General features: G+C 47.4%; 1 protein-coding gene across 2 annotated transcripts in view; it reads right to left on the bottom strand.

Moving 5' to 3' along the window:
- XPO6 (exportin 6) overlaps positions 1–24,342 on the bottom strand; it is a 59,273-nt gene that overhangs the window by 2,069 nt on the left and 32,862 nt on the right. Inside the window, exons 7-22 of one of the 2 annotated variants that reach the window (XM_074598026.1) lie at positions 23,328–23,781; positions 19,755–19,881; positions 18,872–18,981; positions 16,495–16,603; positions 15,643–15,735; positions 13,347–13,416; positions 11,449–11,608; positions 10,637–10,729; positions 9,121–9,265; positions 8,518–8,664; positions 7,539–7,728; positions 6,264–6,419; positions 4,167–4,281; positions 3,493–3,664; positions 2,925–3,086; positions 933–1,031 (exon numbers count right to left, since the gene is read on the bottom strand). In XM_074598026.1, the coding sequence (XP_074454127.1) occupies positions 933–1,031; positions 2,925–3,086; positions 3,493–3,664; positions 4,167–4,281; positions 6,264–6,419; positions 7,539–7,728; positions 8,518–8,664; positions 9,121–9,265; positions 10,637–10,729; positions 11,449–11,608; positions 13,347–13,416; positions 15,643–15,735; positions 16,495–16,603; positions 18,872–18,981; positions 19,755–19,881; positions 23,328–23,781 (2,402 nt within the window). The remainder of the gene's footprint in view (positions 1–932; positions 1,032–2,924; positions 3,087–3,492; positions 3,665–4,166; positions 4,282–6,263; positions 6,420–7,538; positions 7,729–8,517; positions 8,665–9,120; positions 9,266–10,636; positions 10,730–11,448; positions 11,609–13,346; positions 13,417–15,642; positions 15,736–16,494; positions 16,604–18,871; positions 18,982–19,754; positions 19,882–23,327; positions 23,782–24,342) is intronic. The other variant, XM_074598027.1, reaches the window with a different exon arrangement.

Below are 24,342 nucleotides of genomic sequence, written 5' to 3'. Positions count from 1 at the left end.
CACGGTGCCTCAGAAATACCGACCCATCGCGGTCAGACCAGGCACGTCAGCGCGGCTGCACAGGGCCACTTCCACACCAGCAGCTCCTGCAAGCTCTTGTGAGCACAGAGGTAGTTTGCCAAGCCAAGCCAAGATCACGAATGGCTGCAATAAGCTAGATTAATATCAGCTTTAAAGTTAACAGTGAGTTTGGCCACACTTACATCTTGTCTCTGACACAAGTTTTAAGCACCTGGCATTTAAGCAAACAGCATCAAGTCCCATTCAAACTCCAGCCAGTTTTAGCCCTGCACAGGGCTCCTGGAAGGCAGGGAATCTGCAAAACGCAGCTGTTCACACCATGGGCTGTCCTTCAGTTGTGACCGCAGACACTAACCCGAAAGCTCTGCTTTCACAGGCTAACCAGAAGGGCAAGACCCTGGATTCCCACTCTAATCCTTCACGACAGCAGCTAACAAGTCTAAATGAGAGGGTCTGGAGGATGAGTCCTGCACGACAGCGATGGACAACCGCCTGGCAGTGACCGGCTGTGAGCAACAGATACCCTGCGGCTGACCTAGATGAGAGTGGTGGAGGGACTGGGACGCTGTCCCTCCGGTGATCCTAATTTCTCTCCTTCCTCAGGCAAATTGCCCTGTCGCTGTGAATGCTCTTTGCCTTCCCTCATTGCCCCAGGAGGGCACACACATCAAGGCTTTGCTTTGACTGATTGAGTTGGGATCTCTCCCGTGCCCGCTGCAGCAGCCTCAGGGAGGTGGTAACGCCACTCTGACCAACAACACGTCCATTAGGACCACAGCGACCAACCAAAAGCTGTGGCATAAAAGTCCCCAGATCCTGACCTTCAGCTTCTGAGCAGTTTGAAAACAAGTCTCAGAGGAGCACCCGCCTGTCACCATGCACAGAGCGTGCACTGGTCAGCTAGGACCCACCTTGTGGTAGAGCTTCTGCTTGGTGTTCAGCGTCTCCAAGTAGAAGAGATTCTGCTTGAACAGGTGAATGTCGGGTTGCAGGAAGGACTGGCCAAATGCCTACGAACAAAGCAGAACTGAAGGAAGGGGACTGATATTCCAATGAGTATCAGACCTGCCAGGCAGAACATCATCATTTTCACCCTGACAAACCCCTGGGAGCCTCTATTGCTTCTCGGTGCGGCAAACTGCTAAGAGAGGTGGTTGTTTAAGTCAACCGCACTGCTGCCAGACCAACGGGAATGCAGGAACTCTGGTGGAAACACACTCGTATCCTCGCGGAACAGTTGCTAGGCTAGGTCTGTTGGGAGCAGGCGGGCCAAGCTGGAGGAACGCAGATGCCGAGCACAGCTGCCCTGGCAGGCAGCTTGCTCCCGAAGGATTCGGCTGTTTCCCAGGGATGCTACCTAAGGCAGCACAGCAAGCACGAACGAAACCAGAACACGCACGTGAGTCTTGTTCTCAATCTAAGTCAAGAGACCAAGGCAACTGGCAGACGTGTTTAACGTGTTACTGCACTAAATTTGAAAGAAGTTAGAGTTGGGAGGTTGACCTGGCCGTTACAGAAGGAGGAAAGAGCCCCAGGAACAAAATTTGATGGACTGTGCTGAACTAGTCTGGTGGGCCTGCACAGACGTCGTGACAAAACACCTTTTACACCCTGAGCTCCTCTGGAACACTGTACAGATGAGGCAGGCAGATCTGCTACGCTCTGTACAGAGGCAGGCAGCAGAATGTTACCAGCTGCTGCTCCAAGGCATCATGAACAGAGGAATTTATTCCCCCACATCAGCCATTTATTGTTAGAGGGACAAAAAAGGCCCAGGTCCCTTCAAGACTGAGCCAGTTCTGGACTCGGATCTGTGGAAACCAGCACACAAAGTAGTCATACCCTCAACACAAAACACGGGCTGCTCTCGCAACGGAGAGCATTTAAAGAAAAAAACAAGAGACCGAGCGTCAGGAGAGACTGAGATGTTTGGACAGCCCTGCATGGACCTGCCTGGGCCTCACTCACATCAAAAAACGTTACGATTAGGAAAGGCCAGAGAGAAACACCAGCACGCTTTATGCCAGCGCAAGAGCTCCCTCTTCACTCCCGGCTCAGAAGGGACCCAGGGAGAAGCGCTCCACAATGGGGCGGCTCTGCAAAAAACCCTGCCGCCTGAAATCTAAGCACGTGGCCCTTCGCTCCGGCGTCCACCGCCCTCGGAGGACAAGCCCTACACTCTGAGGTTGCAGGGCATGGTGCAAACGTGCTGTTGTTTACACCGACCAGGGCTGGAGGTGAAGGGCCCCACACCAGCTACTCTGATAACCCATTATTTTTTTTTTTTTTTTCTCATTTTCGTTGGAGTTGCGCTGCCTCTTTTGGGGACAGTTCTTACATCTATGAACCGCACGGGAACTCATTTGGCCAGCTCTGACTTAAGTACCACGTGGAATACAGTCTGTTGGGATTAAAACTTTGCTGGCTCCATATATGCCCTGGCATGCTGCCTTTGCCTTCTCTATTCCCCAGGCCTATATAGGAGATTACCCCACTGACCCTTCTCTACCCGATCCCATGGTACAGCACCGAACAAGTCCAAAAGACACCTCAGTCTCAGGAAAACTTTCCTGCACTGACGATTTGTCCCAGTGTTAGCCACAAGACTTGTAACAGAAAGTAAATGGGTCAGAGTCAGCAATATATTTTTAGGTCCAGATGCAGGATGGGACATGGAAAGGAATTAACATTCCTTCCTCACTGCTTGCTCCCTGTCTCAGTGAGGCACCGTGCCTTGCGAGCACATCAGCAAAGACCACTCCACCAGCGCTTTGATTTTTCCGTAGCTCCTGAAGGCAAGACCTCGCTCAAGACATGGTCTAATCCCCATCAGCCACGCGCTGAAGGCACCGACACCGGTAGCATACGCTCCGTTGCAGAAAGGGTTATGGAGGCTGAGTTACCTGCATAATGGCACTGAACTGTGCTTCGTTCTCCATCTGCTCTTCTCCTACTCCTCTTTGGACACTAGCCAACACACTAGATTTGAAGAAGTATCGCCAATTGTGGTGGAGGACCCGGAAAAGCAGCTCGAACAACTCCGCTTTCACATCAGGAGATGAGCGCTAGGAGGAGAGAACAAACAAACTCAAAGCAGGCTCGTGTGCCGGAATCCCGCTCAGCCCCTGGATCCCACTCTAGGAGCACCCTGTCAGGTGGCCACCCAGGGCAGAGCTTTGTAGCCAATGTACCACAGCATCAAAGCATTTTCTGCTAAGGAAGGCACCAAACTAGGCAACTGTTGGGTCAGGCTAAGAACACATCACCGAGTTTTGTGTTTTACCTCCTGCTTTGAGCACATCTGTATTTTTAGCCTCTCTTGACAATTCCTGACCGCTTCCAATTCCCACTGCCCAGCCACCCAGTTTTCCCTGCCCAGGGGCTGACATTTACAGCTCTTGGAAAACAAAAAGCAGCAATGCCTTCCCTCCCTGTCTCCCCTTCCTTCGCCTCGCCCAAGGACAGTCCTACCTCTGCAATGATGGGGTAGACCTGCTCCATGCACAGTGAGATGACGCTGGGTAGAAAAGGCTTGAATACTTGGCCTGGCTCTTGTACCACCACTTGCAGAATTTTCAGAAACTTCTCCACCACCCGACAGCCAGTGCTGCCCTCGTGGAGGATGCTCTCTGCCAACTGCTCTCTACGACAAAAAACAAAGTCATTGCATAGGAACCTTCCCAGAGATCTCCAGGGTTACTTAATTTAAAGGAAAGGAGGTAGTGCCTCTAAACTTGCTCAACTAATACAGACCAAGTATATTAAGTCACAAAAGGGAGCTAGGTTTTGACTGAGGATTGATAGACACCACCCCCACTCCTGAACAAAAGCCTGAATGGTAGTTGGGGCACCCTCAGATCTTGGGTAGGAGTTAATATGCAATGCAAGAGTCTGGTTCCGTATCACGCGCTTCCAGAAAGCCCATGGGAGAGCTGAAATTGCACGATGGCCTGTCTGATTGATGTGCGTGGGCTGGGTGACTTCAGACCTGAAGGCTTTTCCTTAGATTTAGCCCTGGAACATGAAAAAAGTCTGGACACAAGGGGTTGGAAACACTACGCTCTTTAGGGGCCTGTTGTGTGAGCAGCTTACTAAGATAAATCATGCCGAGGGATAAGAAAGAAGCGACCAGTGTGGGACAATACCTGGTGAACATGTTTAGGAAGGTCTGTATGATCTGCTCGGTGAAAGGCACTCCCATCTGCACCCTCAGTCCTTGAAACAGAGTGAGGAAGAAGCTCAGCATCTCATCCGTCACATCTAAGATAGGAACAGGAAAGCAAAAGGAACAAGTTAAGGTAACACTCAAGGGCATCAATAAAGTCTTTTATGTGAGATTTGCTCCTCCTGTACAGGGAACCCCATTTACTCTTGGAAATTTGGCAGCAGGGTTGCTATTAGAAACCGAAGCCAACAGCTGTTATTTAGAAGTTAAAGATTGTTCTTTAGCTTAACAAGATTAAAGATTGTTCATCCATTTCCGAAAGCCACCAGGGATGATAAATACAGCCAGCACCAAACAACGCCGAACAAATAAAATACTACCAGCAAGGCCCTTAGCCTGGTCTGCCTACACAGAGTGCTTGAACAAAGCCCTGGCGATGGGCTGGGCCGATCTCCAGTTGCTCACTGCTCGTACAGGGTTAACAGGAAACACAAGGAAATCCAAAACAGCTACACAGCTCGGGATGGCCAGGAGACAATCCAGCTCCTCTTTATTTTCTTTTTTTTTTTTTTTTTTTGGCAGGAACTGAAGAGACCCTTCTGACTTCAGAAGTTGTCTTCAGCACGTGGTTATGCAGTTACCTGATCAGCACTGTAGCTAATTCTTCATCAGTCCCAACACGCTTAATTGAATAACCACGGTAAGCTGACGCTGCTCAACTCCTCCTTCATACAGCCTTTTATAGCCAATACATAGCAACTGCACGAGGCTGCTAGCCTGTTCCGAAAACAACAGTTCACTGGAGTCACAGCATCAGCTTGCTGTCTTGGATCCCCTCTGTGTTTCAACTTTGGTTTGCCTCCCCCACGCCTGCTTCACTGAGAAAATCCCACCTAGCTCCAAAAGTTTTCCGGGAACGCCTTGCTCTTCATAAGAGAAGCTGCTGTAGTCCCGGGCATTCGAGCTACCCTGATGTGATATTGGCCACAAGATCGTCAAGCAACAGTCCTGGTTACGTCTCAGCAGCCTTGCTTTTACAGGGGGAAAAAGTCCCCCATGTCACAGAAACAAAGAATGGTAGGGTTGGAAGGGACCTCTGGAGATCACCCAGTCCAACCCCCTGCCAGAGCAGGGTCACCCAGAGCAGGTGGCACAGGAACGCGTCCAGGCGGGTTTGGAATGTCTCCAGAGACGGAGACTCCACCACCTCTCTGGGCAGCCTGTGCCAGGGCTCTGTCACCCTCACAGCAAAGAAGTTCCTCCTCATGGTTAGGTGGAACTTCCTATGCTCAAGTTTGTGCCCGTTACCCCTTGTCCTGTCCCTGGGCACCACTGAAAAGGGCCCCATCCTCCTGACACCCACCCTTTAAGTGTTTATAAGCGTTGATAAGGTCCCCCCTCAGCTGTCTTTTTTCCAGACTGAAGAGACCCAAATCCCTCAGCCTTTCTTCATCAGAGAGATGTTCCAGTCCTGTCAGCATCTTGGTAGCCCTTTGCTGTCCCCTCTCCAGCAGCTCCCTGTCCTTCTTGAACCGGGGAGCCCAGAACTGGACCCAGCGCTCCAGGTGCAGCCTCCCCAGGGCAGAGCAGAGGGGGAGGATGACCTCCCTTGACCTGCTGGCCACTCTCTTCTTGATGCCCCCCAGGATGCCATTGGCCTTCTTGGCCACAAGGGCACATTGAGGTCGTTTGACCTCATCTGATGAAATCTACTCCGCTTTGTCCTCAAGCTTCTGGAGAGAATGTAAACAGCAAAAATAGCCAGACGAGGTATTTTAAATTGGGGTTTTTTTTGTGCTCAGGATCAGCTCCGTTCCTGATTCACTGCTGAACGCAACACAAGGCATCTCCATCATCTGGAAGTGCGACAAACCTCCATGCCTGTATCCTGGCCGGCAGAGATCTCCCTTTCTGATTCAGCCCAGCCCAGCCCACCCGGAAGCCCAGACTGACATTACACTTAGGCACAAACAAGCCCACACACTTCACACCACCACGATTCTCTGATGACAACTTTGGATGTTATCAGCAGGGCATAAAGCTACTCACAGCATTAAAGCCTGTCCTATGGTTATACCTGACTGATGAATGAAAGCTGGGAAGAGGGCTAGTGAGACCTGCACGGATTCTTGCAGCGACTGATAACAGATCTGCCGAGACTTGGTGGATTCTCCAGAGATACTTTCTACAATATCTTCTAAAACGCTGAGTGTCTGATGGATGATCACTTTGGCTGCAAAATAAAGAGAGGCTGATACTTCCTGCACATGTCAAAACTACGCGGAGGCAAGAAAGGAAGAGAAGTCAAGCTCACACATGCTAAAATAATCTGAAATAACTACCTAAAATAAAACTAAAATAATCTACAAGGCGGCATATACACCTAACACAAGCTGGAGTCAAAAATGTTCCCAAGTGCACGTTCATGTTTTAAACCTTTAAACAGGTTCAGTTAGGTCACTGTGTCGCTTTCTTAAATTATACAGGCTTACTGCCCTACACGTGCTCAACCACTCGGGTAGTTGAGGCCGAGGGGAGCTACAAACAACATTATTCACAATATGCTAATGCTGAAGAAACACTAGCCAGGAAAAAAGCAGCGCATTATGGCAGCAAAAATATACTGCGGATTTCTATTTCTGAAAGAAACAACTGGAGTGATACACAGTCACTGGGAGCCAACCCAAACGCTGGGAGACCTTAACTGGCCCAGTTCAACCCCTGTGAGCTGTCTGCTGATGTTCTTCTCGTGAGCAGCCCCAAGAGCCCTCTCTTCCAAATGATTTTTAAAGCGATTCTCAAAAAAAAAAAACCCCAAAACAAACCCCCCAAAACCCACATACCCAAAACATGCACAGAAACTTCCAAAGGTGCCTGGATCCCACCAGTTCAGGGCCCTCCTCCTAAATATATACACCCTCTACGCTACTTCCTAAGTCTGTAAGAAATTCTTAGTTTCCCCTTGAGTTTTTATAACCATAATCTTCATTAACACGGTCTCCAGTCAGTGTTTCCAATACTGTAGCGTGGCGGTCCCAGCATTAGGCTGTTAACTGTTCCTAACGCAATCACTGCACTTCCAAGTTTTATCACAGACTCGATCCCACCTTCCCTGCACGACTGCGGAAAACAGTACTTTGATGGAAGAGTTTACAGGCAACTTGGGGTGAAACTGCCCTTCACCCACCCACAAAAGGGTCTCTAAAAAAGGAAAGAAAAGACAAATTGCTCCTTTCCTGTCCTCCCTATATGCTAAATACAGTTTCTCAGCCAAAGTAATTATTAGAAGAACAGCTTAACGATGCCTGTCTGCTGTCAGGAGACAGTACACACCAAGAAACTTGGTACTTACTGTCCTCCAGCTGCACTTTCCTCTGTGGCAAGATGGCGTTGGATTTCAGCTGGCGATACTCTCTCGTGAGGGCAGAGATCAGGCTGGCGTGGTTGGTGGAACGAACCGCCCACTGCTGTTCGCTCTCCGGAAGGTTTGGCCAGGGCAGCAACAATACGTTCGACAGCGCTCTGCACACCAACACCTGGGCCTAGAAGCAACGAGACGTCAAGCAAAAAGACGAAGTTTCACCATGTTTCCTATTCAGCTTTACGCTAGAGCAGAACCCTACTGTCCAGTGACATTTTACAGCTGCCCACGACGTCAGCAGTGCTCACTGGTTAAGAATGAAGAAGATGAGCCCAAGTGAAAACAGCTCTGCGAGGTAAGAGAGAAGCGAATCTTCATGACTTAAGGGCTGGAAGCAGCTCCCAGCTCCGTCAGCCCTTCCCTGCAACGGTAAGTCTCTGTTCTTCATATTCATAAACCAAAGATGCCACCGCTTTCATTACTCCTTGTCTGGTTCACACACTAAGCTTCTATGCTTGTACGGCACTTCATGCCTCCATGCCAGCACACAACACATATATACGTGTATACATACACATACTCCAGCCTCCACTGTGGCTTTTCAGTACTTCTGTAGTATAGATAACTAACTTGGAGCGAGGTACACGGAATGCTAACGTTAAGTTTCACAGAAAACTTTATGTAGGTCAGAATCAAGGTGCCTGAACTGTAAAGATGATGAAGAACCAAGGACTGCGTCACCAAGCGAGACGGGAATAACATCTAAGAGATGCAATTGTGTTTTTTCCTTCTGCTTGTTGCTTGAAATAGATCATTACTGACAATCTATCACTGGGATTCCTGGATGTCCACAGTACAGAGATAACTGCTGCCCTCGCCCCCCACCCTGTTCTTTTCTTTTTTGAGGTTATACCTCGCTACGGTAAGAACTAACACCTAACCTACATTCTTCACATTTGAGACAAATCACCTTGTCAGGGAGCCGCTGAGCAGAAGTGTCCGTGATCCTGTTGAACACCTTCTGGACTGCTGGGATGCTGATCAAGAACACTGGTCGCACTGTGGTGGCTAAAGAGACGAGGAGGTGGCACGCAGACAGCAGCAGCTTCTCCTGCACCTGAAACAGACGGGGCTGGCGGTCAGGCTGCCCCCCAACACCCCCCCCTCCCTCAGAACCACAGGATGCAACACTGGCGTCAGACAGACAACCACTACTAGGTTTTCGCAAGCAAGACAGTCTGGAGTATTTATTTGCCAATCAGAGCACAGGTTCAGCTCCCTTAATACTGTGGTAGAGAGAAATTTCCCCGCTTTCAAGCCATTAGACTGAATTTCTATATGCCTGTGAGTCGCTTACTCTCATATTAGCCTCACAGTGCTATTTAGAACTGCTCTTGGTCTAACCTCACATGAGACATCTGCTGTGGCTCTGGAAGACAGACATCCAGCTCTGGGTCCCATCAGGACCCACAGCGTGGTCCAGAGCAGACCATTAAACACCCCGACACAACAGGACTGCAGGGTCTCCTGCTCTCGACGGAGCCCGGCCTCAGCCCAGCGCTGACGAAGATACCTTAGAGCTGATGAGGGGGGTGATCGCCTCCAGAGCGGTGGAGACGAGAGAGATGAACTGCTCCGGGTTCTGCCGGTGGACTTCGCTGTAGAACTGGGCGAGCCAGTGAGCGTAGGCTTGCAGCGCTGCCAGGGACTGAGCGTGGCTGCGGAGGAGCAGAGCAAGGGTAAGGTCAGTACGCAGGATAAAAGGTACACACGCAGGACGGCCGCAGGAGGGCACAAGCCCTGAGCACGGCGGGCAGTTTTGACAGCACACTGGGAGAGAATATTGGTATTCTCAGACAAAGTTGGCAGCTTTTTCTTTTAAAACTGGTTTTGGTTTGTTTTTTTTTTGTCCTGGACCCTGTACACTCAAGGTGTGCTGTAACTGGACTCACCCACTGAGCAACAGTATTAAGCCAAAGGTATAAATTGATCCAGTCAAGTTATAATCAACTGGCAGGCTGACTATAATTATACTTTATAATTATCCTTTTGGCATACATTAAGGTTTTTGAGTCAGGGCATTTCTTTGGGACCAGACAGGTGTCCTCCAAATGTCCGACAGTGCACCTTTGTTAGGCTAGCTTTGGAAAACGGATCAGAGGTTTCTTCAGGGACATTGGCCAGAGAAAAGCATGAAAACCCCTCACTAACAGATCATGGACCCCCCCCCACCTCCCCAAATTATTTTAAAGGAGAAAAGGAAAGAGGTCATTAAAACAACATCACCTGCACAAAACTCAGCGCTAGTAACTTGGGATTATTAGGAGAAATCCAGGGAACTATATGATGAAATCTAGCAGGGGTTTTTCAAGGAGCTGCTACACATGTAATTGCAATGTGCTTAAAAGGACAACCTTAAATTCTGCTCACAAAATGCCAGCTGGTAGGAAACAGGTTTGTACTACACAGCCTTAGGAATGGAAGGTCCCTAAGAGGCTGTCAGAGCCGTGTTCTGTTACTAGCAGCATGAAGATTTCACACTTAATGCCAGCTTCTGGATCGAAGGCATTCATTTGTTTCAGAACTGGCTTGCATAGCTGGAAGGCACACGTTTGTCTTGGAAGCCAAGGACTTGAAACCCTGTGCTAGGAAAAACATCTTTTGCCTGAGCTATAGATCTGACTTAGATAGCAAAAAATCCAGAAACTGGAACCACACACTGACAGTGGAGCCATTTCTTATAATACCACTATTATAACACTTACTTCATCATTTAATTACCCTGCAAAAGAACTAAGGGGGCAGGGCAGAATAACAGTTTGCTTTTGGAGCTAATATAACGGGCATTTTTACTGCTGATCACAAATATATTTTTCTTTAAATAACCCAAGCGTATCAATTTGAGGAGCCAGCGGTCCCAAACGCTGGCAGCAGCCTTGACCTTCAACAGTTAAAAGAGATGCGCTTTTCAGAACATTTGCCAAGCAAGGGGTGAGGGCACCAGACCGAGGGGATCTAATGCTTCCTCCACCCCATGGAGGTACCCAATTCGGACACAAATCGTTTGCAGCGCGTATCTTCATACTCACACATCGATAAGGTCGGGTTTCAACACAGATGGTACTGCAGTTTCGATGTTGTACAGTTTAATCTGGGATCCATATAGCGTTACTTTTACCAGCCTGGAAGCAAACACATGTACGGCAGCATAAAGGGGCTGTAAGATGGATATACACCCATACAAATGTGCTCAAACATCTTATCTGAATGCAGCTCTTGGCACGCCTGTGTCAGTATTTAGCTAATACATAGACAAGATTCAGACCATTTGGTTGAAAATCGAGTGGAGTCTATTTCATTGCTTGTGATAAGATGAAAAAAGTGTGATGTTCCTGCATGGAAATGAAAAAACATACCCGAGGCAGCTGTGTAAAGCCCTGAAAACCTGTAATTTGCAACTATGTGCTAATTAAGTCTCTTGGAGGCAAAGAATCAAATGACATTCACTTTTCAGTTTTCCACGGAGCTTTTCATTTAAGAAAAGAGATTTTGGTGATTTAGCTTTGAGAGATACAACTCTGAAGTAATCAGACTCTACGTCCCATTTCATTGCATCACAAATGCAGATGCTGGAAAACAAAGCACCTCCATCTTGTCAAGTGGCTAATTTTATTTAATCCCTCTTATTAGTTATTTCTTTGGTTAAGGATTTAGACAGTTGTCTGGGAAACTTCACGCCGATGAACGTAACAATTCAGGTTCTGGCCACTGAGGTCTCAGCATCTCAACTTAATCATAACGAGGGGAGGCAGAAAGAGACCTTGGTTTTCACACTCACTGCAGGGGTGACAGTTGCTCCTTGGCGGGGTGAAGGGACAGCAGCTCCCCCTCCCGCACCTACCTCTCCACCACTGTAAGAGCATCATTGAACCGGGCGGCAAACACATCCCCAATGAAGTATTCCGCTAAGCGACCCACGGCCTGCAGCAAGGAGCTCAGGTCCCGCAAGGAGCAGTGCAAACGACGGCAATCGTTCTCGGCAGTGATGTTCAGCCTGTGACCTGAAACGACATCATGGTTCATTAGCCATGGGGCCAAAAGACCCAAGTGTTAATAATCACTTGTGCTAATAGCCACCGACTAAGAGCCCAGCAGTCTGAAAACTCATACTTTAAAATCCTTGGGCAAGAAAAAACACATAACCTTGTGACTAATAAATGCAGCTCTTTGGGCTGGGAAACCTAATTACAAAGCTACAGGAAATGCAAAGTTTATTCTAATTACATTACAAGCATTCTTCTCAAATTAGCTCGGCAGTGGGTCACAGTTCAAATCGGAGCATTCTCCAAGTGACGGAGATACTCAAACTGAGGAAGACAAGTTCAACTGTTCCCCCTGCCGCACACTAAATCCCTCTTTAAAGGCTGAAGCAGATGGTACCAACTATTCCAGCCTTTTATACATGTATTTTCTTCTATTTCATACTATTACCTACATAGACAGGAGCCTTTTCGGTTATCCGTTGACATCAAAACCAACGCCAGCTCTGCGGAGAAGGTCATTACTCACACTCCCTCTGCTGGCTATGCTGCAATAAACGCTCTGGCAGCAGCAGATTTGGAACACGAGAGTGCATTCGCTTCTGATCTGAAGCGTGGTTTTTTGCTCTCATATTTCTCAGACACAAGAAACATACCGATAACCAGCTCTGCTAGTCATATTACCTACGCAATTGTCCCGGTTGCCTATACCTGGTCTCCAAACATTCCAGACCTTTTACTAAAAAAGCAAACACGTCCTGCAACACGACAGCTCAAAGAAAAGTCTGTTTTTCTTTCCACTGCCCGTATTTAATCTCTGATTAAGTTTTCAGCAACAAGCTTGCCATTATGTACCATCAGCACCAGCGCAGTGCCACCCAGTTCTGAATCCCCGGCTGCGTCTGAGATGCTACTTCTGAGCCATCAGCTCAACAAGCCAGTCCACGCAACAGCCTCCAATACAGATTGTCGCTACAGCATAAAAAACCTACACACTGCTCACCCTAGCTCTGAAACGACCCTAAAATTGAAAGCATTTCTTCCTGAGCTGTGTATTCAACAATCACCATTCTGCCACGCGTAGCAGTATTGAAGATGTAACAGATTCCTTTCCTGGTCATACCAGAAAACTTAAATATAACCTTAGCTACAATCTTCTCTTGTACAGATCTCACTAATTCCTTATTTCTCAGGAAGGAGCAAAGCTACGCTCATGCTTTTAATTCATTTGAGAGCACTGGTATCTTTCTAAACTACTTCATACATGAAGGCTCCTCAAACACCAGCTAGATAAGTCTTCCGAAAATACCACTACATCCTCAATGTAGTAGTTCGTCTTCTCATTGACTCACAATGGTCTTAATTCAAGCCTAAATAAAAACGCCCCTGTGGCGGACAGCTTCACACCAGATTTGTGCCCAAACCAAACAGGAGCGTAAGCTTTCTTTACATAAGCTTCATGGGAGGAAAAATAACCATTATCCCTCCATGTAGTACCTGATGCTGCAGAGTTGTTCTTAACACACACGGTATCTTCATTTCAAGTACCAGAACAAGGCAAGAACCATAGCAATAAAAAACCAAGTCGCACTATTTGATTTTTCTCTGCTATCGGAGTTTGACTACTGAGCCATTAGATACCACGCGTGTGTTCAGATCCTCAATGGAATATGGAAGAAGCAACACCAAAGCGGGTCTAGAGTGTTTTTACAAAGCTCTTCAAAGAGTGAGGACTGCAGTGCTGAACGGTGGTTATTACCTGTCCCTGACGTGACCACAAACTGCTGGAGACCCAGGTACACTTCCAAGTTGTCCTGCAGAACTGGGAACTAGAAGAGACGAGAAATAAACGTGATTTAGGATGTTAAAGCACGGTTTTCTTATTTCTCCCTAGCGCCTTCAAAAAGCCATTTGGAGCGAAGGCAAGTTGCTGGGTGCTGGGCTGATCCTGCACGCCACAGCTTCTCACATCTCGACAGCCGTCACGAAAACAACAGAGATCACCACTTCTGGTGGTAGCCCTCTCCTTTTCCCACAAATACCAGCAATCGGCCTAACAAGATAACGGTCTGTCAAGTATAAGCGATGGCACAGCACGCCACCAGTATGGATACGGCGATGGATGCATAACCCAGACCGAACAGGAGGGGAAAGGCAGAACCTGGAGCGCAGGAAGCCTGCGCTGCACCCACCCTCCCCCTTAAGTATCAGCTTCTCAAAATGCAGCTGTCAAAAATATTGAACCGAAGTTGAGTTTGGTGCCTCTGTAACAGAGCAGAGAAGGGAAAAACGGCAGCACTCTGCCGGCTGCATCAAGAACAGCCCCATGGGGAAACCAGCCAAGGGAGCAAACGCCCCAGCCATCGTGCAACCTGGTCTGGGAAAAGAGCGTCAGCCCAACGCCATTGCTCAGGGCTGACATGCCTCATGCTGGTGATACTTCAGCTAAGCAACAGGTTACACTACCATGGTGGGGGGGGGGGTGACAAACCGAGACCAAAAAGCCTTCCAAGCTGTATTCGGCCAGCCAAGGTGCTTCAGTGGTACCTATCGGGGGGTTATTTCCTTCGTGCCTGAATGCATTTGTAGACACACAGGACAAAATTACCCACCGGCCTTTCCCTTGCAGCTATCCCACCTGAAGGAGTATTTTCCAACTCTTTCAGCCTGGCACAGTTCTACTGAATTTCTACTGGCAAAGTCACCACGTTGGATGTAGCTGGTTTTATGGAAGTTCTCTCATCCATCAGCACAGGGAACCGCAGCCTTCCCTTGCCCGGCGTGGGACAGAGTAACGGCAGTTTTCATTAATTGCTACTGATAGACCAGCTGCTGCGTTCGACAGTGCTGCAGGCTGCTACGAGAGCACACGGAACGGCTTGAGCATCTCCCAGATTATCCAGGGCACAAAAATGACCTAACACGGGGCTCGAGGAAAGCACTCACCATCAAGTTCCTAACAGGCTGTGCCTAATTAACAGTTGAGCACCTTTGGGTAACTGCAGGAGAACTATTTAAAAAAAAACAGGTAGTATTCCTCATGTTAATGTGTTCCTTTGGGAAGCCACATGCTCTTTGCCGTATGACCCGTATGTCTCGGCAACAGCTGCCCCATGCGTTTGCCTCTCGCTGACTTGTGCCGTGCCACCACGCTGCAGAGGAATTTCTACTTTCGTCTGAGGACCATTTTGCTCACTACTTCAGAGATTTTAGTAACATGCTTCTAGTTCAGCCATAATGTTTCTTAAATAAAAATATCAATTAAAAAAGCAGTTCAGGTCAGGCATCTTCTGCCTCTGCAGCAGCTCAGTTTTCTCTGCTTTTTGGGAATACAGTTCAGAGGTCTAGATATGGAGTATCTCCAGCAGAATTAATAAGTCTGAGATCCCACTGCCATACTCGCTTTTCTTCTCACCCAGAGAAAAGGCACCAACTACTCGGAATTTTGGGCTCCGCTGGCTTACAGCCTCAAGATCTCCTCCTCAAAAACCATTACAGCGCTACAAAGCCAGGCAACTTTTACAACACCGATTCTGGCAACGGCAGTGGCACTAGCTGGAAAGAAGCACTTACCTGTGTTTATCAGATGTAATTCCCAGTTGTCCGAGGTGCACTTTTCAGCACCTGTATCTAGCCTTTCGTTTAAACAAAGATTTCACTCTCCTTAAAACCCTAATAACGACCCACTCTGCCCAATTTGCAGCGCTGCCTGCTAATGTAAAGGCCAAGATAAACAGCAGTGCTGTTTATTACCTTACTGCTGCCAAATATTTACACTTTGAAAGATGGGAATTTCTAAAGAGTTTAGTGTCCAGCAAGTAGGACTCAGATGCTCACTGAAGTACCCTCTTTAAAAGACACCAAGGAATTCGACAAAGCCAAAAACCCAAGTTTCTTCCTTCAATTTCTGATCTCCTCCTTGCCAAGTGTTTGCATCCAAAAAACAACTCTCCCTACTTGTTTGGCGTCGTGGCCTCTATCAAACAGCTTGTAACAAACTCCGGCAGTTGGTGCTCATTTCACACGCTGTACTTTCGGGCTGGATTTGTACTTACTAGCGTGGAGAAGGCATGAGTTGGCAAGAGCTCCATGACTTTTGCAACCACTTCCAAGCTCTGGCGCAAGTACCGCTGCCACTCGGTCTGCTGCTATGGGGAGAAACACCAAGGTGAGCACAGCACACAGCTTTTTGGAGAACAGTAGGTCTTGACGGATGCTTAGCTAGCTCCTTTCCAGAGCTTGGCTGTTGCGGGCACAGCGATACTGAAGAGATACTGCTTTTAATGATTCTCACACGCTGCCAGACACCCAATGGAGAATAATTTTGCCAACCCACGCTTGGGAGTGCATGCGTGTTCCCCCGGAGCGATAAGCCACGCGCGTTCGCTCCTAAAGCACAGCTACTGCTCAGATGACAAGGATCCGCTACGCAGAACCTGCCCTTCCGGTGCTCTGGTCTCATCTGTTTCGGCCACCTACTCCTTTTTTACATTTATCAGTATCGAGGTGATGTCTACCAGTACTGAATTAGGAGAAATGAGCTTAATTGAAAGCACCAACAATATAGACAGCTTAAAGCTTTTGTCTCAGAGATATTTCAGCATTTAAATTCCAAAGCAACCAGACATGGGCACCTAATGCTTCTGATAATTAGAACATAAGTATCTATATTTTTTCCCCATAAGAACCAAGTTAAAAACAAAGGTCATATCCTTTCAGCGTGACTTTGTCCGTTTTCATTAAAAGCATCTCATGCTGCTTTAAACCTCACACCCCACAAAGAATGGAGTGAAGAAGCAGCTGTCTTGCTTGCACTCCGAAGTACAAGCTCAGGGAAAGACATTTGAGGTGTTACCAGTGCAAGAGTTAACATCTGGACCTGCAGATCGTTCAACTCTGCTCCTTACATCATCATCCAGTGTCTCGTCATCCAGCTCCTCCAGCTGTGCCTGGTTATACCTGAACTGGATTCGATTCAACACCTCTGTCAGCAACAGAACCAAGGCGTCTTCGTACCTACGACCGCAGAGAAAACAGAGCAGGAGTTTGGTACAAGAATTCCGCAGAGATTCCTGCGCCCACAGTCCTGGCAGCGAAGAAGATACGTAAAACAGAGGACAGTTTAAAACGACCCGCTGCAAAGAGCTTTCCAGGTTTGTCGAGGAAACGCCCCAAGCAGATCCTGGAATTAAGAGTATCGTGTCGTTTCAGGTCACAAGCTCCCTGCAAGGAAAGAGCCTCGGTAATATCTGATAGCCCTCTACCTCTGCAAGGGAAAGGGAGAACTGTTATCAACAGAAGCAGCCCAAGAGTTCAAAACAGGAAAGGTAGGAGTGGCTTGCCAGGAATAATAGCAAATGTACACGATCAGGAGGCACCAACAGCCTCTTGTTGCTCAACTGCTCCTCAGCAGCCTGCGGGTGCTCCGCTTTTTGGGCAGCGAATGAGGAACAGCTGAACCAGGGCAGAGTTATTGCTGCCTGCCTCCAAAGGGGACCCCCCCGAGGCTATTTGTTCTGCTGTCCTCTTTCCCTACGCTGTCGGTAAATGAATTCAAGCCCTTGTCCTCTGACACAAAGACAGCGCTTTTCCCACTTGCACCGTAACACTAAAGGCACGTCACTGAAGGTATCTTTTCACCTCTCAGGAGCGCAGAAGATCCTCCTTCTCATTCATCACCTAAGAATAACGCCAAGTAGCAGAATCAGCACAAGAGCCACCTGGGCATGCAATCGTTCCTGGTGACACAACGCCAAAGTTTGGGGCTTTCGAGGGGGTTTGGTTTGACTGTTTGTTTTAGAAACCTCCTTTCTCAAAACAGCTGGGGTCTGATACAAAAAGTCATGCTCTTTTCTAGGTGAAACTAGGTTAGAAAATTAGACATTGGCGTACACTAACAGAGAAACAGAGCATGATGCAATCCGAGTGTCAGAGGAGTCAGTTTGTGTCACTAAGCCGCTGAAAGGCTGAATTGCCATCTTCTTCCATAACCAGATGACGTAACTCTGGATTTGGTAACTTATCCAGTAGCAGAAGTCGTAATGTGTACAAAATGCAAAGTGCATAAACCACACAACAGGAAACTTCAGCTGTGCTGCTGTGGTGTAACCACTCTCGGCCTGTCAAAGCGCAGCGTTCACATGCCTGAGAGCCCGCAGGAAGTTGTAGCTACACGAGTTGTCACCAAGGACAGGCAGTTCTGACAAAACAGTACAAGCTTCAACCGCTTATGTGATTTTTTTTGTTTGTTTGTTTAGAGTTCTGATGTATCTCCTAGAGCAACGGCTATTGTTGGTTTCAATTTTCCCCACGACAAGCTATTTGACGGGAAGATAACGCGTGCTACTTGCACAGCAGCGAGATGGAGAAGAGGAGCAGAATGCCAAGGCGGAGTTCAACAGCGTTAGGCAGAAAGCAGCAAATCAGGAACAAATTACAACAAAGTTCAAATGCAAATACTCCTTGAGAAATTAAAAACCCCCCAGTTGCCATGCTGAAAGGAAGAGAGTTGCCTGGTGTAAGCTAGTTCCACGTTGGTTCGTTCGTTGTGGTCACAATGCCAGGCTGCCTTTGAAAAACCAACCACGTGTATTTAGTGCGCTCAAGGGGAAGAAGCTTCCTTCTGCACTGAGCAGAACGTAATATGGCACAAACCGGGGCACTTTCAAGCCTCCAGAACTTGAAAAGGACACCAGTATATTCACCAGATTTTTAAAACAGCAAAGAGAGTCGCCCATTTCAGGATACAGCACCTACGAAGGAAGAGCTGCCAACCGCTGCTTAAAGTGGAGCTTTTAACTCTCAAACACGGTCTCGTTAGTATTGCTCAGAAACACATCCTCCATTTAAAAATCCCCCTAAAATCCTAATTAAATAAAAAAAAAATTTCCTAATTCATTAAACAGCTGCATGAGCTGTGTGAACACTTACTAGGCAACTTTGTGGTCTCCTCCTCTAATAGGTACTAAAATGTGCTCTAAAATTAGCTAAATCGTGTCACAGTTCTATTCTGGACCGCAAAGCCTTCTTCCTCTGGCTGCTAGCTTCACACACAACATATGTAGGTGACAGTTTTTCTGCCCTAACATGCTCAGTTGGAATTCTTTCGAGTGAGTGTGAAACACTGAAGTTTACACTCGTTATGCTTTCCAATTTTAGAAAAAGAAAGGACTCAACCCCACGTGAAGTTGAAGTAAACAACGGCTTATTTCTCACAGTCCTTCCATGGTGACCATGAAGTCTTTTTGCAGCCGTCACCTCCCGCCAGCATCCCCAGCTGCTCACCTGTTGAGTACTGCTTCTTTGTCTGCCAGGCGACTTTTAATTTTGCTAGTCAGATAGTCCAAGAAGAGCGTCCAGATGTCTAAGCAAGAAAAGTAACCTTCATGGGTAGGCTGAAATACACCAAAATTCACAATGAGTACCGCAAGCTATGGCAAGGCTGTTTTCACACAATGAAAATACGCGTTAGCGTGCGCTTGAATCCATGAGAAGAACTTTATTGCTTTATTGAAAAATTTCTAGGAGGTCACTGGAGGGATTTATAGCTGTTAAAAGACGAACCAGAGCTTTAGCAGGAGGGTGGGAACCCAGGAATTAGAAGGCTGGTCTCAGCATTAACCCATCCCACGGCTTGCATCAGCCTCTAGCATTTTATAAACCTGCTTGTCATTATTCACATGCGGGGGGAAATAGGGCCGAGTTGCCTTGTGACAGCTTCTACAGCACGATGACATGCACCTAAAGCCACAGGGTTGGTTTTTTAACGCTAAAACTAGAAGTTACATGCAAAGCAGCAGATACGGTAAAAGCAGCAGATTCGGGAGAAATTAAAAGCACCCCCAAACACAAAACAAGCAAGCCAGAGAAATTTTTCCAAACAACATTCTCCATTCCAAGCACTAGCAAAAAAATAAAAGCGGAAGCCAAGTTAAACACCAAGTTGTTCTCGCACGGTAACTACACATAACTGCTGTCTCCAACTAAATCCAAGAGCACATTAAGCCATCTCCAAGTCCCCAGTGCTACTGGGGATGTGCCAGTAAGAGAAGTTAGTTGCTTTTTTCTGAGCTAACTGTAGGTATCAACTTCACTGGGGAAAACAAGCCAGCCCTGCTATACGAGGCAACGGAGCAGAGCGAGGAAAAAAGACGTCGCAGGGCTGTACCTGATGAAAAGTGTATTTGAACAACAGTGCCAGAAACTCAACCACGGGGAACTGGGAGTAGGACTCAATTCTTCGTAGGTGGACGCTCACGAAGAGACGGAGAAAGTCCGTAAACTTCTCAATGTAGCTACAAAGGAAAAAAGAAAACACAACTGAGAAAATATGGAGGATGCTAGGAGGGAAAGCAATTTCATTGAAATAGCAATAAAATTCACTCAAAATCCTTTCATTAAAAAGAAAGTTACAATTATGAGCCAGTAGAACAATTAAAATATAAAGCCCTGCAACAATTACCTACAGGACGGGCAACCCTTCATTCCATTAACACCTGAAACAGCAGAAAAGACAGTCTAGTCAAAAGCAACTTTAATATTCAGATAAATATAATTGAGTGCAATCAGGCCTGCAAATAAGCACAATCCCCCCCACCCTAGAGAAATAAGTATTTAATGGTGAGGGTCATCTTACTTAGGTAGGTAGGATTAGTGAAATAAACTCTACCCCTGAGGAATTCAGCTGGAAGCAAGAAGTTAATGCGGGAGCCAGCAATACACACGTTAAAAGTTTATAGACGAGGCAGCGGGAGAGCCACGGAGCCGAGTGCTGGAGAGGACGGTTTCTTCTGCTGTGCGAATCAACTGTCTGAAAGTCTCTGAACTGAGCCCAGGCTTTTGTGACTGGATTAGACTATAAAGACAAATCTTCCCGCAAAGCACGGGACTACTCGGCGCTTGTGACTGTACAAAGCGAAGATCCAAAAAGGAGCCTGCTACCAAAATTGCAGGGAGCCCAGCAAGAGCGTGACCTCGGTGTGAGCACCGGCGGGGTCTTGGGTACGTGTCCGGGGAAGAATTACAAAGACCACAGTGGAGTAAGCTTTTATGGTGGGATAAAATCAAGCCCTGCACAACATGAGTTTCCTCAAGGTTAGAAATCATCTTCGTATCTATCTATACAGATCAGCGTTAAATACTCCATCAGTGTACCGGGCCCATACATTCCAACACCACACACAAACAGCAAGAGCTCCGGCGATCCAGTGATAAGGGGGTGTCTGCAGAGAAGCCCGTCCTTTCTTCCCATACGGTAAGAGCTCTAAAGTGCAGGGGTACTTCCAGTTTTCCTTTTCAGTAAAACACTAGGCTTAGCAAAGTTTCAGAAATGCTTGGTCAGGCTGGTTTTACCGTGCTCTCCCCCTCTGCAAATTTTTTTTTGGGGAGGGAAAACCCCCCAGTCTTTCTAATGAAAACTCACTCAAGCAGGAGCATCGCCCGCTAACAAAGAGTTGCAGCACCGTTGGTTATTACAAGCCTACACAACCCCCACAATACTTTGAATATGTGAAAAGATCACATTTCCTTTTTATTTGGCACTGCCTGCTTGACAAGACATCGCTGAACGCGTCCTATCACTGACCAAACACTTCAAAAGTAAAGCTAGCAAAAAATAAAGGAGTCCAGACCCAAACATTGCCTTCGATTTTTTTCATTTTTATTTTCTAAAGAGGCTCTGGCCCGAGACCTGTGAAATTCTTACTTGGCCCCTCGCTCTGCCAGCCCCAAAGCCCCTTCTGCAACAACTGCGCCATTGCTTGTGTCCTTACTAGCCATTTCCCACATTTGGGAAGTTAAAACCAAACACGAATAAAGCAAAAGGTAGTTTAAGCTTACTCTTTCTGGACTAGTTTGGTGATACCAACCACTTCAAAGCCACCCTGATTTTGTAACAGAACAAAAATAACCAGCACCATGAGAGGAAGGGCAAGGACAGACCCAGGGCAAGCAGGTTCTGAAGATGGCAATCTACCGCAGGTAGTTTTCTTGAGTGCCAATTTCGTTTAGGATTTTGTTAGTCCAAGCCAGAACAACACTTCCATGCGGTAAGCTCTTTAGTTTTGGACGTAAAAGTCTAGAAAGTCTAGCCCTTAAGTGACAAAAGGAAAATCCTTGCATCCTTTTCCATAGAGAGGACAGAATCAGCTCAGAGAAAGCTCCACTCCTCCAAAAACCAGCTAGATTGTTCCAGTCTCCAGAACGTCTTAGTTGCATCCCTTTTTCAGACCTCAGCAATGAATAAAGAGGGGTCTCACAATTACAGACACAACAATCTCTGTGGATAACATATCTAAGGAGCAGAACGTAATGATATGGCAATATCTCTGTGAAGGCCAACACAGCTACAGACCTTCCACAGCCTCGCCAGCGAAGGCTGCTCGCTGACCTTCTCAGTAAAAGAAAGAACGACGTTAAAAAGGGGGAAAAAGAAAAGGGATTGTGGGTTTCCAGAGGAGCTTTTCTGAAATCCAGAGTGTAACCCCCGGCTCTCTGTATCTTGTGGCAGATTTCTACCGTCCTACAACACGTCTTATTTCTAGGAAGTGTGCGATGCTCAAGTCCGCGTGAGTTAGTCAAAAAATGGGCAAGTAGAATTCACTGTTAAACAGGAGTCACAACTGACCTAGATTTACTATCCCAAAGTCACAAGTGCATCTAAAGATATGGGAAAAGGGAATTCTACGGACCCACAGTTTTTTCCTAAGTTTGTTTTTTCTCCCAAGTGGATAGCAAAGAGAAACAAATAGAAACCCAAAAAAGCTCAAAAGCCCCGCTGCTGCATCTGGGAATAGAAAGATTTTATACAGAAGCACCAGGAATTTATTTCCATCATCGAGTATCCGTAGCAAGATACTGAGCAGATTCTCAGAGCTGCAACCGCGTCGCCAACGCTAGCACCAGCCTGCTGGCTTGCCACGAGAGGCGGCTTCAAGCCCTCACCTCTTCCACCACCCTGCCAACACATGGATTCAACCTCTCAACACCACAGCAAGCCGAGTCTCACTTTCTCTCCTACAAGTAGGAATAGTCGATATAAGAGAGTCGAGGTGTTTTAGGCAACGAGGGTGGTAGTAACTTTCTGGAAAATGACAATACGCAGCCTCCCAAGATGCTGCCGCTTCCCTACTGCCTCCAGTCAGCCTCTGCGGCGGAGCCATTCACTGCCGCTGGGAATGGAGCTCCCCTCCAAGCTGTCTTTACGTGTCGTTTAAAAATAATAATTAAAAAAAGTAAAAATCAAAAAGCAACTGAGAAATCGTCACATCTCAATGAAGGGTAGGGAACTACTTCTATTTTCTTCCAAGTCTTGACTCGCAGAATATCTACCCACTCTTTGTATGTCTGAGTTTAAGCAGAGAAGGCAGATACCGACCAGGAAAGGGGATACTGCAATGCCTTTACCTCACTGAGCCTCTTCTGTTTTCTGTTACAACTGAATGAAGGGCAGGTTCAGCTCTTGTGCCACCTCAGACCTGCAGTCAAACAGCAACGAATGGGGGAAAGCGGGGGGAAGAGGACAGGAAAGAATACAAACCTGTGCCACCACGGTCCCTTAGCAAACTCAGCCCCTTACCAGAACCTTACCTGTGGGCACCTACCTTTCTGCCTGTCTCCCCCCGCACAGTACTCTGAAAAAAAGGCGATTAGACACACCATGCATGACCGCAAAATAATAAAGACAGTCCTTTAGAAAGCAAGAGGCCCTAGCACAGCTACTTCGCTGTTTGCTCGCTCTTACCTTTCATCCAGTTCCTCTAGCCGGCTCTTCACCGTGTGGGCATTGTTCTCCTTGGTAATCTTCTGCAGGAGGTAGAAAGTTTGCTGGAACATCCGTAGCAAATACTCTTCAAATTCCATAGGCACGCAGTTCTTAGACATCAGTTCATTGATGCAAGACATAGCCAAGACGCCAAGTCGGCCACGCTCCTGTCCCAACACCGAGTTCTGGCTGCTGCCGTTGACAGAAGACATCTTCCGAACGCGGGTGTCGCAGCCAAAGCGAGCAAAGTGGAAAATGGTGGTGAGGAGTGAGGGGGTGATGCTAGTAGACAAAGGGATCCAGCTGAAGAGGTGTGCCAGGCACTCCAGTGCCAGGGAACAGATATATTCACTTTCCGTGTCAAGGATGGGGATTGGCTGGTTCAATAATTTGGCCGCACTGGGACTCTGCAACAGGCTACTTAACAGGTCACCTGGGAAACAAAGCAGACATCTGGTTATAAATCAGGGCATTCCCCTTCAAAGGATGCAACTGCCAGCCCGAGCTATAAAACAAAAGCCATCAGAGCCTCTGGCACTCAGCAAGTCAGCGTACACAGATTTGCCCGAGATGAACGAGCAGATTTTTGTAGTCTGAGACTTTCTGAACTTTTGTTCAGATGATTGTAGCGATGCCAGGGGGTGTACTGTAGGAATTCATGATAAAGTTCGCTCCCCTCACAAGGTCAAGCATCCTTGATATAAGCTTGCTCAAGGTCTCTGGCACATCCACGTTACACTGAACCTTGGCAGAGTTGCTTCTGCTTGCGTAGGACAATAAGAGCAGATGTTCTGAGTCACACCAAAAAGCCTACTTGTTACGGTACCTTTTCTCAGTGACCAAAAGCCCACAGCAGCGACATATCGAATTCCTCAGCCCCCAGCCACTTACGTTACAAAGACTGCCCGAGCCAGGTGGGGTTTGAAAAATTCTGCACAGCCTCAGGATTTATCCTCCCTGAGTTTATCCGGTCTCCAACTGAAGCCAGATAAAC

Source organism: Larus michahellis, chromosome 8 (assembly GCF_964199755.1).
Source record: "Larus michahellis chromosome 8, bLarMic1.1, whole genome shotgun sequence".
Lineage (NCBI taxonomy): Eukaryota > Metazoa > Chordata > Aves > Charadriiformes > Laridae > Larus > Larus michahellis.
This window is presented reverse-complemented; position numbering and strand designations above follow the sequence as displayed.